The sequence below is a fragment of the Miscanthus floridulus genome, chromosome 3 (genome assembly GCF_019320115.1).
Source record: "Miscanthus floridulus cultivar M001 chromosome 3, ASM1932011v1, whole genome shotgun sequence".
In the NCBI taxonomy this organism is placed as follows: Eukaryota; Viridiplantae; Streptophyta; class Magnoliopsida; order Poales; family Poaceae; genus Miscanthus; species Miscanthus floridulus.
This window is the reverse complement of record NC_089582.1, coordinates 123,503,715-123,516,304: the sequence shown is the minus strand read 5'-3', so window position 1 is coordinate 123,516,304 and position 12,590 is coordinate 123,503,715. Positions and strand designations below refer to the sequence as shown.

Genomic DNA, 12,590 nt, shown 5'->3' with positions numbered 1-12,590 from the left:
GCTATATATATTAGCGATATATTAACAAGCAAGTCATAGATGCACAGCGCACGTGAAAAACAAAAAGTCGGGTAAAAAAAGAGATGGCCCACAATGCGATGACTGTATTCGCACAAAAAACAATCAATGTTATTAAGTATAAATCATCATGTTATTTATGGTCTAGTGGACTAGCTTTCTTTTGCCTTTCTATCCTTCTAATCGAACTTGAAATTATATTCAAAAGAAAGCTATTGTAAAAACAAAAGAAATGCCTCTTTCAGAATACCCTTTAATTTTAAAAGTAGAAGTAGAGTAGAATACCTAGCTGAAGAGTGAAGAGTAATGATCACACGTTTGTAATACATTGTACGTCCCGGAATATGTTCCGTTCTTCTATCTTTTTTCAGGTAGCAATGATTATTCACAGGTACTACGCCTTAACACCAAAGAAGAGTTTGACCCGATGCTTAGCGATGGCTGATGGCTATATATAAAAAAATGACAAGCATTTGATGAGTGAATAACCGATGCAAACTGTGACTATTCGGCGGAAATGAATAATGCGAGAGCGAAGCAAAATAATACGACTTTCGGCTACATAAAAAATTGTTCTATTTTGGAAAGGGTAAATGTTCTGAAGGATTAAAGTTTGTAAACGCGAAGCTAACTAGTTTTGCGGTTTGTATGCGAAGGGACAACCATGTGCAATTCCGAAGTTAGATTTCCTTCATTGCTAAACGCATTCTCAGGAAATTATGAATAAGAAACTAACAACAGTACACGACGAGCCATCATGAAAACACGTGGTAACCATGCTCATCTGTGTTGAACTTGGATGGAAAAACTAATTATGAATTGTTTTTGCTACACCAAGCTTAAAAGCATTGGCAGCCATACTTATCTTTTCGCTTGGCTTGCTGAGCCGAAGGTGATCGATGTCTCAGAAAAGAGGCCCCCAGGACGTTGGAAGAGCTGGAAACTATTTTTCTTCATGAAATAAGGCGGCAAAGGACGACTAACTAGAATACTCAGAGATGTGAAAAGAATTTATTGAACCTATTCATTTCTTTGAAATTTGGCTTATGCTGATTTGTTATCGGTTTGTTTTGGTAAATGTGTTAGCGAAGGACATTAGAGGTCCCAAGGGATGTGTTGACTCGAACCCAGAGGCAACTTACGATTATTTGGGAATTATATGGATTTTTGCTGAATTAGCCTGTGACCTATCTGAGCGAACGAGGAAATATCACGGGGTTCGCGCGATGTACATAACATATGTCAGACAAGATTAGCAATAATACAAATCCACTTTCTTTTTTTTCGAAACGAGGAAAGCGATTTATCTAGGAGTGGCTTATCGTTTGGCTGTGGCTTGTCGTAAACGATCGTAAATTTTCAGCAGGAACAATATTTTTCTCTCACATAAACCAGCCAGTAGTACTTCTTCACGAACCAGCAACGATACGAACCAGCCAACCGAACAGATAGCTAATAATACAAATCCACTTTTTTCTTTTTCTTTTTTGCGAAACGAGGAAAGTGGTTTCTCTGGACGTATAGCTAGTAGGAGTTGAGCCCGAAGTAGCTATCTCGCTACAGCGTTTGCCGCCTCCGAATGGAGACCGGAGTGAATGCAATTGCCACCTCCGAATGGGACTAATTCCTTTTTTTTTCTGGACCTGTATATCATGATTCATGCCTAGCGAAATGCATGTGTTTGTGTTTGTGCTAGCCTGTAAAATGATAGCGAGGCCAAGTAAAGTGCATAAACCTCGATTTGATCCTTCGCTGAATGGCCTTGTACCTCTTTGGGATAAGAAAAGGTTGAAGCTCCTCCCTCGGTCCCTCTGTACACTCTCACAAAAAAAGATTCGTTAATATTGGTGTACAACACCAACATGAGATCTTGCGTCAAAAACACCAACATGAGATAGAAGAGAGTAAGGAGAGAGCTAATTGAGTGATGGCCAAAGGTCTTCCTCCACCCTTTCTCCCCCTTTAGGCCTTATTCCTTTCATCCGTTTAGCTATACGACTGATTGATCAGATGAAACAAGGAGAGAGAGAAGAACCTCGGCGAAGAAGGTGGCAGGTGTGGAAGAGAAGCGGCGAAAGAACCTTGACTCGCTGAGCACCTCTCTTCTAGTCCTTCGTCGCACCGTCTTCTAATCGAATTGTACTTGTGGTGGGACGGCGGGCGGCTGGGGTCGACGCGCCGCCATTTACTAGGGTAGGGGCGCACAGGTCCCGACCCATAAGTCGTGACGGTTCATTAATTGTTCAACACGTCTCTGATCCATTTCTCCCCTACCATTCGTTCCAAATTATAAAAGTTTTTGTCTTTTCTAGATATATAGTTTTTAAATATACACCATGTCTAGATATATAGTAAAAATAATACATCTAGAAAAAGCAAGAGTATCTAATCTATCTATATCTATACCTAATATTAAAGAGCGAATAAATTCTTTCATCTCACTTTTTTTTACTTCCCAAACTACCCCCGCGCTCCTCTTGTATCCATAAAAAACCAACGTAAACACAATCCTTGATCACGTCTAACAATCGGTGTTCATATCATAGTATCTGGCTAGGTACCTACCACCAAAGTTAACAACCACTTCCTTCGTCGTACAATGATTCTCAAACCAAAACATCTTATAGGAGGACGAGCTGGTCGGCGAAGGTATAACTAGCTAGGATATCGAAAAGGAAAAGGAAATCCAGAAACGAACAAGGAAATCCCAAATGAGCACGAGATCTCAGAATTAGCGCCACTTTCAGCGAGAAAGTCGCCCACCACTAAAAGCACGACACCGTTAAAATCCTAGAAAATTTGCTCCCACGAGAAGTTGAACTCAGGACTTGAGATACTACTGTGGCTCTTGTAACCACTGGGCGACAGACCCTTTCACTAAGATCTATCATTGTTGTTGCATTAAATGTTCAAGGTCACCTTTTCCTCAATATTGTAGTTGTCTTAAGCTTTTTTCTCAATATATTGTAGTTGCATATGCTTTTTCCTTGCAACTATGCTATGCTTTGTGACTATTTTAATTGGACCGATACAAAGATAGATAAACATCAGATGCTTACTCGCCTCCGCTAGCAGCTCTAAGGCTTCCTTTGGGAGGAAGGGGCAGCTCTAGTGCACAACCCAGCGAACAGCAGCCCCGATGGGTATCTGCACCTTCTCATGGCAAATCTATAATGTGCGAAGTAATGTCATTTTTGCGTTTGGCTGTGCGCAAGAACTTTTTGCAGCTGTAAGAATTTGCATGACGTTGTGTTTGCTTGAACCTGTCAAAACAAGACTTTCAAGTGCAACGTTCGACTAGTGTGGCCAAATATGCCGCCGGTGAGTCCCACCAAAAAAAAGAACAGATTCTCCAAAAAAAAACAAAGATTTATTTTGAGCAGAAAAAAAAAGAACAAAGATGCCTCTACTTAATGAGTTGTTGGGCTCGAGGTTAGAGCCAGCCCAGGCTCGACCCAGATTTGCTCGCGGGCCAATTGGGCCACCCATACACAGAAATATTTCGTCCTTCTGGATCCCTGGATGGTGTCTCGAACAAGTACAGGGCCCATTTCTAGCCTATCGAGCTGGTCAGGTAAAAACCCTATACCTCGCGGCGCCTCCTTCGCCGTCGCCGTCGCTTCCTTCCCGTCGTCGCCGGCTCGCTTCCTCACCTAGGCGCAGGCAGCTCTGCGTTCGCTCCCCATCATCGCCGCCTCGCTTCCTCACCGAGGCTCAGGCAGCCCTGCGTTCGCTCCCGTCGGTCCTCGCTGGGAGCCATACCCAACGGGACAGGGGCGCACCGGCGCCGCCTGCAGGCTCCAGTAATCAATTCGGCGCATCCAAGCACGGCGCCTCCCTCCTCGATTAGGCTCCTCGGTGGCCTGTTGTTCTAGGCAGGTGGGAAGGCGGGAAGGATGTTCGCGCTGAGCCAGATCGAGCACGACCTACCGATGCCGCCGCACCTGCTGAGCCGCCCCCTCCCCGACGCCATCAAGACCGAGCTCGAGAGGCTCTTCTTGGACAAGGTAACGCGGATGTCGGTTCCGTTTAGCCGTGGCATTAGCATTGTTTGGAAATTTTGCTCGGAGTGCAGCAATACTCGGACTAAACCCATTTGCTCACAACATTTTGGTGGTTCCTAAATGTGTGTATCTGTTTGCGTTTCGCGTACGATGCAGGTAATCGCAAACCTTGGGCTGTGCGTGTCTGTCTATGATATCAGATCCATTGAAGGTGGTTCCATCCATCCAGGAGAGGGCTGCTCGACCTATAAAGTAAAGCATGCCTTGTGTATCTCTTATTATGTTATATTATATTCTTGGTATAGTAATATGCTTGCATTAAATGTTTTATTGAAGGTAAGTTTGTGGAAGTATTGTGATTCCCATAAAACGTGACCTTCCAAATCATGCGACATGGGTGCTGCTATGTTGCCTTTTTCACACTCTTTAATTTGTGATCAATTGCAAGCAAGATGTGAAATCTCAGTTAATATTTATCTTTTGTCCAGTTTCCTTCTCATTGGTGCTCACTAATTACTTAAAACTGTTTCTAGTAGCGCTTAGCATTTGGTTGCTGTGCTAGAGTGGAAATATTAGCTTTTTTTATTTATCCTATTGTTGTTTTTTCTTCTCTTCATGTATGAGTATGATAGCTACTTGCCCGTCACTTGAAAGGCAAAATATGCATATTTTCCCAGCATTTTTCTCTTTCCAATGGCCTTGCCACTGGAGACTTTGGCATTTCACCCATCCTCAAAAACTAGTTTCGCACTTTTACCATCCCGCAAAGTGGTTTCGCTCGTTTGCCATTATGAAACTGGTGTAACCCGTTGGAATACATTTTGAGTAGTTTTAATTCGTGGAAAAAAAAGAAGACACACCCTTCCCCTTCTACCCCTGCACTGCCGTCGTCGTCCAAGCGGCCCCTCCTGAGGTGGAGTATCCTAGGCGTCTCCTCGCCGTCGGCAGCGCGCAGGCCGCGCAGCTCCACCGCGAACTGCGCCACCAGCACCGTCCCGTTGCCCGCGCCGCTCCGCTCCAGCGCCTCGACGTACTCGGGCCGCGCCGCGCGCGCCGTCCCCACCACCGTCACCGCGGACCCGGCCGCCAGTGGCGCCATCGATGATGGATGGCGCGATAATGTCCGACAGGTTACTGAGCAAGTAACAGGAGACAATGATTAGCGAGAGAGGAACAAAGACATGGATGATCCCGAGCTCAAGTTCTAGAGGAAGATGAAGCACTCCATGGCCACCGAGGGGTTGTGGCCCAGCGGCGTGCCCTCCTCGCCCTCCGCCAACTTCTTCTGCTCCCCTCCTACTCCTCCGCCCAACAACGCCGCTGCCTGCCCGCGCGAGGGGCGGTACGAGCGGCGGGGGCGTGTCCGGGTACGGCCGCATCACCGGCGAGATCCTCCGGCGGCAGGAGGCCGTCGGGGAGTGGCGGAAGCGGTGGGGCTGGCTGGGGAACTCCACGGAGCTGGAGCGCGTGGCGGCCGAGGCGTGGGCGATCAGGGCCGCCGCGTGGGAGGAGGCCTCCGCGTTCGCCGGCGACGTCGACTCCATCGCCTCCCGCGAAGACGAGGAGGGCGCGGCCAAGTGCCCCGGCTCGCTCGCGCTCGGCGCCGAGGTGACCGCGGCGTTCCTGCCGTGCGGGCTGGCGGTCGGGTCCGCGGTGACGGTGGTGGGGACGGCGCGCGCGGCACGGCCCGAGTACGTTGAGGCGCTGGAGCGGAGCGGCACGGGCAACGGGACGGTGCTGGTGGCGCAGTTCGCGGTGGAGCTGCGCGCCGCCGACGGCGAGGAGCCGCCTAGGATACTCCACCTCAGGAGGGGCCGCTTGGACGACGACGGCAGCGCAGGGGTAGAAGGGGAAGGGTGTGTCTTCTTTTTTTTTTCCACGAATTAAAACTACTCAAAATGTATTCCAGCGGGTCACACCAGTTTTATCATGGTAAACGAGCGAAACCACTTTGCGGGATGGTAAAAGTGCGAAACCAGTTTTTGAGGATGGGTGAAATGCCAAAGTCTCTTGCCACCGAGGCACTTAGCAATTTAGTTCAAAAATCGTGATGGTTCCTAGGCTGTATTTTCTAATTGATTATTTTTAGTTATGATGCTAAGATCCAGTTCTTCCATTTGTCAAAAAACACAATGCTAATTAGTTTGTTGACATGAATTTGTAATCTGGAGTGTTGCTACCTAGTAATGACTTGATTTCGGTATAACAAGTTACGATACATGGTTATTGTAATTTCTTTGCTGAATGGTAATGAAATTTGGATTTCCCGTTGTAGAAAAAAAAAGTTATGATACACGAAGAACCCTTTCTAACTAGAATTACACACCTTTATAGCAGTGTTACCCTTTCTTCCAGTATTGTATATTTGTATTATTATAATATATCTGATCTCTGCAAAGTTATTTATTTCAATTCTGGGGCTTCCTACAGTTTGCAAAATATGCTCAGGATTTCCTTGTTCCTGTTTTGGATAGGTTTCATTTCGTTTGCTGATGTTCAAGCCTTTTAATGGGGAGGTTCTTGTTGGGAGGATTATTGGATATGATGATAAGGGGTTGCAGGGTGAGTTCATTTGGAGAACTGCTTCAGTAGAAACCTCTTGATTCCTGCCCTCATGTGAACTGTCCATGGTCCTTTCTGGTGCTGTATTTTAGCTTTCTATAATAACTTTACTTTGCATTTTGTTCATACTTTCAAAATTGTATGCCCTAACTTTTAAACAAAAGGTCCAAATGGTTTGCTCATGTCTAATCTGTGCCATGCATGAATAAATTTTAAGCCTATTAGCCTAACACTTCCAAACTAAATGTTTTATTGGAAATATTAATTTCATTTTTACAAGCATGGTGCATTACCTGGTTAAAATGGTTGCTACAAAATTTAAATGCTCCATTCCTGTTCTGAGAATTAAATGAAACATCAAATACGTATGATATCGTCGTAACTACATTGCTTTTAGCTAATAGACCTGGTTCTTTTGCAGTTTCACTTGATTTCTTCAGTGACATTTCCATACCTGGACACTTGATGCAGTTTGGCACAGTAAGGTTGTGCACCACCTGTTTTGTTAATTTATTGTTGCAGTATATAAATCACTAGTATTATTTAAAGTTGATATGTGCTTCTGGAGTTATATTGTACAATTTAGTTTTGGTTTGTCTTGAAGTAGCATTTCAACCACTCATCCTTTTACATCTGTAGTATGACCTAAATTATGTTAGTTATCATGTCAGTGTATAGTGTACTCCATTAGACTAATTGTTATGGGACTGTAAAACCATTACATAGCCTGCGAGAAACTAAAATGAAATTTGACTTGGGAAAAAAATTATGGAAAAAGATTGCTCTCTCCAGCATGTAGGTAGCACTTTCAATGCAGTTAAAAGAACCTTAGTTTAACTTATTGCATTGATGAAACACTGATCTTTTCCTCTGTTTCTGAAGAAAGTATTTTCTGCATAAAGTTCAGTGTATTTTTCTTTAGTTCTCATCTGTGTTCACTGTTCATGGAATTTCCAGGGGACCAGATGGTAGGTGGATGCTGAAGACTGAAGATGGTGATGAGCTTTATCTAGATCTAGATGACGAGGTACATCAAATTTGTGCTTTAGTTTAGTTTTTGTTTATTGCAAAACAATGACTACTTCCTATGGTTGCTGCCCCGACCAAACTCGTGACCAATCCAAACATTGTACAGATAAGGTTCTTGGTTTCTAGCACAAAATACCCACCTATCCCAATTGACCAAAAGGAGGATGACCCACCATTTGCTCCAATGCAGATTGTTGTAAGCATCTACATCTATCCTCATTCTGTATGGTAGATTCTTGAGCATCGCTTCAAGTTGTACTTGCATAAGTTTTTTTATTGTATCTTATAAGCTGTGCCAGTTATTTTATTCTGACGTGTTTCATCCAATTTGGTGGCTTGATAGTTGATATTTTATAATGTCGGAGTGAAGCCCATGTGGGCCTTGGATAGCTGGATAACACAAAAACATTTCTAATCCCATAATATGGATTTTGCTTCTTTGATTCCCTTATTCTGTCAAAGATAACCTCTTTGCATATGCCTTTCGAGAGAATTATTCTCTTAATATGGTGAATGTTGTCTTTTCATGCTTTTTGTGTAAGCACTTCCCTGTATGCATATTGTTGTGCATATGCAGCCTGACTCTGTTTATATTCATGTATGGTGATTTCTGATTAATATCATGCTTTGGCAAATGACTTCCGTGTTGGATCTACAAATTGTAAACCATTGTTTTGCTTACATGACATTTATTCATTTTATATCTTATAAGCTGAGCCAGTTATTTTGTTGTGATGTGGTATCCAATTTGGTGGCTTGATATGTTATAGACCTATGTTGAAGCGAAGACATTGGGCCTTAGTCCCATTAACGTGTCTAGTGTCGTTCAGTGTACGAGAAACGTTAATTCCAAGTTGTCAGTGCATGACTGTGTTTACATGTGGGAAGTGGAGACGTCATGTGAAGCTTGTGATAGATGGCAAGGCAAAAGTTGCGAGGTCATGTGAAGCTAGCTGGTATTTTTTGGGTGCACATTGCTTTACTTGTGTCTGCATCGCAACTTGTCATTGCCATGTCAAACCTGCCACCGTGCCATGTCATTATGCAGTGTCAAATCTAGCACACTTTATACACGATTCCTTGCATAGTCTATGCACAAAAGTAATGTTATTTGCTATGCATTCCATGCATCATGCGTGGTGTCAAATCTAGAACGCGGAACACACAATTCCTTGCATTGATAAACTTCATAAATAGACGAATCCCATAATCTGGATCGTATTATGCTCTGATTCCCTTATTCTGTCAAACATAACATCTTTGCATACCTCTTGAGAGGATTATATTATACTAATATACTGAATTTTGTCAGTTCATGTTTTGGTGAGTAAGTGTGGTAATGTCTCTGCAGGGAAGTATTAAAGGAGATGGCCTTGGTCTTCTTGCTTGGTGGGCAGCTGATGAAGAGGAGGGGGAGGAGGCGGCAGAGCAAGAGCAATAGCATTGTGTTGCTCTAGGGCTCACTTCGTGTAGTTTACAAAATCAGCCTGGTAGCATGTGTAGTGTAGGTCAGATTCCTAGGAGAAATTATGTATGTATTTATGTAATCCTCTGAAATTTTCTGAATATCTGTCAGCTATGTAATCTGATAGCACAGAGATCTCTCCCTGTAAGGGCATTCAGCAGGCCGACACCATAGAAGTTCACTTCTAACCAGTGCTTGGTGTTACTCCCCAGCTGTAAAAGATCTTGGAGTGGTGAAACCGATATCTGATGTATAATTTTCCTGTGAAGTGTAAAAGTGGTGGACACGGTGCAACTCCCCAAGCCGGAGTTGATATTTTTCCAGTCACATGGTTGTCTCACTTACACTTTATTGTCTTTTGCAGCTTGGCGGCTGAAAAAAATGCACGTTTGCGATATTTTCAGACCACCTAGTTGGGTTGACAAATGTTTGGTGAACCTGGTCTCTTGTTGAGCGGTTCTTTTGTTGGATGTGGATTCCACCGTAGGTATTTCGTGGTATGGAAATTGGCAAAGTTGAAACAAAATCTGTGGCTATACCATTTCCTGGAGTTCAATCATCGAAAGAATCGTCCATATGTGAAATACAAAAATACAGTTTTTTCTCGACTGTAGTAGAATGTAAATTTGCTACTTTGCAAGATAGTTGGACAATCAAGCTGATAGATCAACACACAAGATGAAAGTTGCAAAGTCGCAGCTGCTAGCACTCTAGAATTGTACTATTACTATTGAAAATAGTAGCGATTAACGGCAAGTATGGTAATGGTAAACAACAAATAGTCTAAAGATCGACGAATCATGGATGGATGTTGCAGTAATTTTTTTTTAAAATGAAGAGCTACCGACAAGAGCTTTGCCAGGCATGTATGGACAAAGAAGAAGACTAAACACAACAAACTATGTATTGACAAAGAAGACTACGACACCACAAACCCACACAACGACAATAACCAAAGAAACATAAATTCAAAGAGCTACCGACAAGAGCTTTGTCGGGCATGTATTGTATGGATAAAGAAGACTAGAACACCACAAAACCACACAATGACAATAACCAAAGAAACCTAAGCACCGACGACGAAGGATCACCCTATACGCGTGGGACAAGTTTCTGTTGGGGGAGTTTCAACAACGACGCCTCGGCTGTGACGTCCTTGGACACCGCCATCTTCAACCGGGAGGCACTAATTTAAAATTTTGTATCTTCAATTTGCATGCTGTTCTCAGTTCATATGTGTGTGAATTGCTGCTTGGCGCTTGCTCCGACTCTTCAGTAGGTGACCCTGACGCCGTTGTATCTGAGGATCTCACCGATGAGCTCCCCCTTGCCGGAGCCGACGTAGCGGCCAACGATCTGGCCGTCCCTGATGAAGACGAAAGTGGGCACCTCGACGATTTTCATGTCCCTGAGGAACTCCATGCAGCTGTCGTTCTCGTCGCCGTTCATGCGCGCGAAGACGGTGTTGTCGACCATGGACCGCGACAGCTTCAGCACGGTGGGGTACACCTTGACGCAGGGCCCGCAGTGCTTGAGGCCGACGTCCAGCACGACGAGCTTGCCCTTGTCGCCGCGGTGTTGGTTGATGAGCGCCTCCACGTCCTCCCGCGAGTGCAGCTGCACCACCGCCGAGTGGCTGTCGCCGTAGTAGAGGACGTCGCCGGCGAGCAGCTCGGGGCCGATGGCCTCCTCCTCGTGCACCTTCTCGGAGCCCTTGTAGAAGTTGAAGTGGGGCACCTGCGTGATGCCCTCCCGGCGGAACAGCTCCTTGGTGGCCTCCGACTCGTCGCCCAGGACGAGCAGGAAGTCGACGTCGCCGCAGGTGCGGCTGAGCTGCACCATGGTCGGGTAGATTTGGTTGCTGCTCTCGCTGTCGCTCGCCGCGAACTCCACCACCACCAGGCGGTTCTTGGCGGCCTTGAGCGCGTCGTCGAACTCCTGGGTGCTGTGCACCCTGACCACGCGCTCGTGCTTGCTCGACGGCGCCGGCTGCGCCTTCTCGGCGCCCGAGACCGCCGCCCTCGGCGTGGGCAGCACCGCTGCGCGCCCCGTGCGGCTGATCTGGGCGGGCAAGAACCTGACGATCTTGGCGCCGGACGGCACGGCGCTGCGCAGGCTAGCGGTTGCCGCGGACCTGGTGGCGAGGGTGGACGGGAAGGTGGCGGTGTAGGCCATCCCCGGTGTGCTGAACTTGCTGCTGAGGAACAGAGAACTAGAGAAGGGAGGTGGACGCGAGGAATTGAAGATGGGATGGGCCAGAAATCGGATGACACGGGTAGCCGCCACTTGCTTGTGGCTGCTATTTCTTCCAACATCCACTCAAAGGTGGCCACTTGCTTGTGGCTGCTATTTCTTCCTGCCCAGATTTTTCCATCTGGGTCCTGATTATTTGATCTTGAGTTAAATGCATGGTAGGTTCTTGAACTTGTATAGAGTGTCACTTGTGTTAACGAACTCTCAAAATGCATTTCTAGTATTCTAAAGTTGTCTAAGTATGTCACTTCGGTCCACGAGTACATGGCATTGCTAGCGTGATGCTGACAGTTCACAAGAGCAGGCGTGGTGGCACTCCTCGACGTCGCCTAGTCCTAGGATGCGCACACCACGCTCAGGCTCGTCTGCGGCCTGGGCAAGGGCGACAAGGAAGGCTTCTACGCTCGTCCTTAGCTCGATCGCCGTCGTCATGACATACAGGGATCCAATAAAATACAAATGCAACTTGCAACGCATGCATCTGTCCGCGTGCGCGTGAACTCCATTGCTAGCTGCTGGCTCTCCATCCGATAGCACTAGCACAGGTGTAGGGCTGGGTAGGAGACATGGGGAGGTAGGGGGCCACCTCGTCGTGCTCGCGTCGATCTGCTGAGACGACCGCGCCGACCTCCGCCAGACCTCAGCCGCACGCTCAAGGTCGAGATCACCACCCTCGGCTGCCGCGTCAAGAACGTGCTCGTCATCATCGCGGATGACAGCATCGGCTGCGAGGGGGCAGCGACGTCATGGAGCGCACGACGTTGTCAGCCGCCAAAGAGTCGAGAGCGGCGGCATCATCAGGCGCCGCCGGGCTCAAGCGGTAGCGCACGACGAGACTTTCGGCAATCCTAGAAAATAAGTCCATCTAAAAGCTAACATATACCCTCATCAATCAAATACTACGATTTGTTTTTCTACTTTCCCACGTGAGTCCAACCAGGAGTACCTCAACATCTCGGACAAGCACTATGCTTACCGCGTCCATGATCGGCTCCGCCGCGAGGTGCTGGTCCGCTGCGCAAGGCCCTCGAGCTCGGAGGTTTACATGTGTGCGTGCAAGTTTGAAGCGCTGCCGTACGCGCGGGTGGCGTCCTTGGCAATGAACAAGTACAAGGTGTTCCAGAAGCATGACAGGCACCTTGTGGCCGCCTTCTTCAACGAGGTGTGCATCGGTTGCACCAGGATGCTCGCGGACGTGGTGCTACCGCACAACGAGGCTGCCGAGCTCTAGTGGCGTCGCATGCATGGCTGCTTCTCTA

General features: G+C 46.6%; 2 protein-coding genes across 2 annotated transcripts; one reads left to right on the top strand and one right to left on the bottom strand.

The window, feature by feature from the left end:
* The first annotated feature begins 3,412 nt into the window (after positions 1 to 3,412).
* On the top strand, positions 3,413 to 9,399 carry LOC136546760 (DNA-directed RNA polymerase III subunit rpc8-like). Its single transcript, XM_066538732.1, has 7 exons — positions 3,413 to 4,025; positions 4,179 to 4,274; positions 6,497 to 6,584; positions 7,006 to 7,069; positions 7,542 to 7,611; positions 7,720 to 7,809; positions 8,965 to 9,399. Exons 1-7 carry the CDS (start codon positions 3,915 to 3,917, stop codon positions 9,052 to 9,054), a joined length of 609 nt encoding a protein of 202 aa, XP_066394829.1. The 5' UTR covers positions 3,413 to 3,914; the 3' UTR covers positions 9,055 to 9,399.
* Positions 9,400 to 10,043: 644 nt separating this feature from the next.
* On the bottom strand, positions 10,044 to 11,428 carry LOC136546759 (thioredoxin-like protein CDSP32, chloroplastic). Its single transcript, XM_066538731.1, has one exon. The coding sequence runs from the start codon at positions 11,251 to 11,253 to the stop codon at positions 10,351 to 10,353; it is 903 nt and encodes a 300-aa protein (XP_066394828.1). The 5' UTR covers positions 11,254 to 11,428; the 3' UTR covers positions 10,044 to 10,350.
* Between the last annotated feature and the right edge of the window lie 1,162 nt (positions 11,429 to 12,590).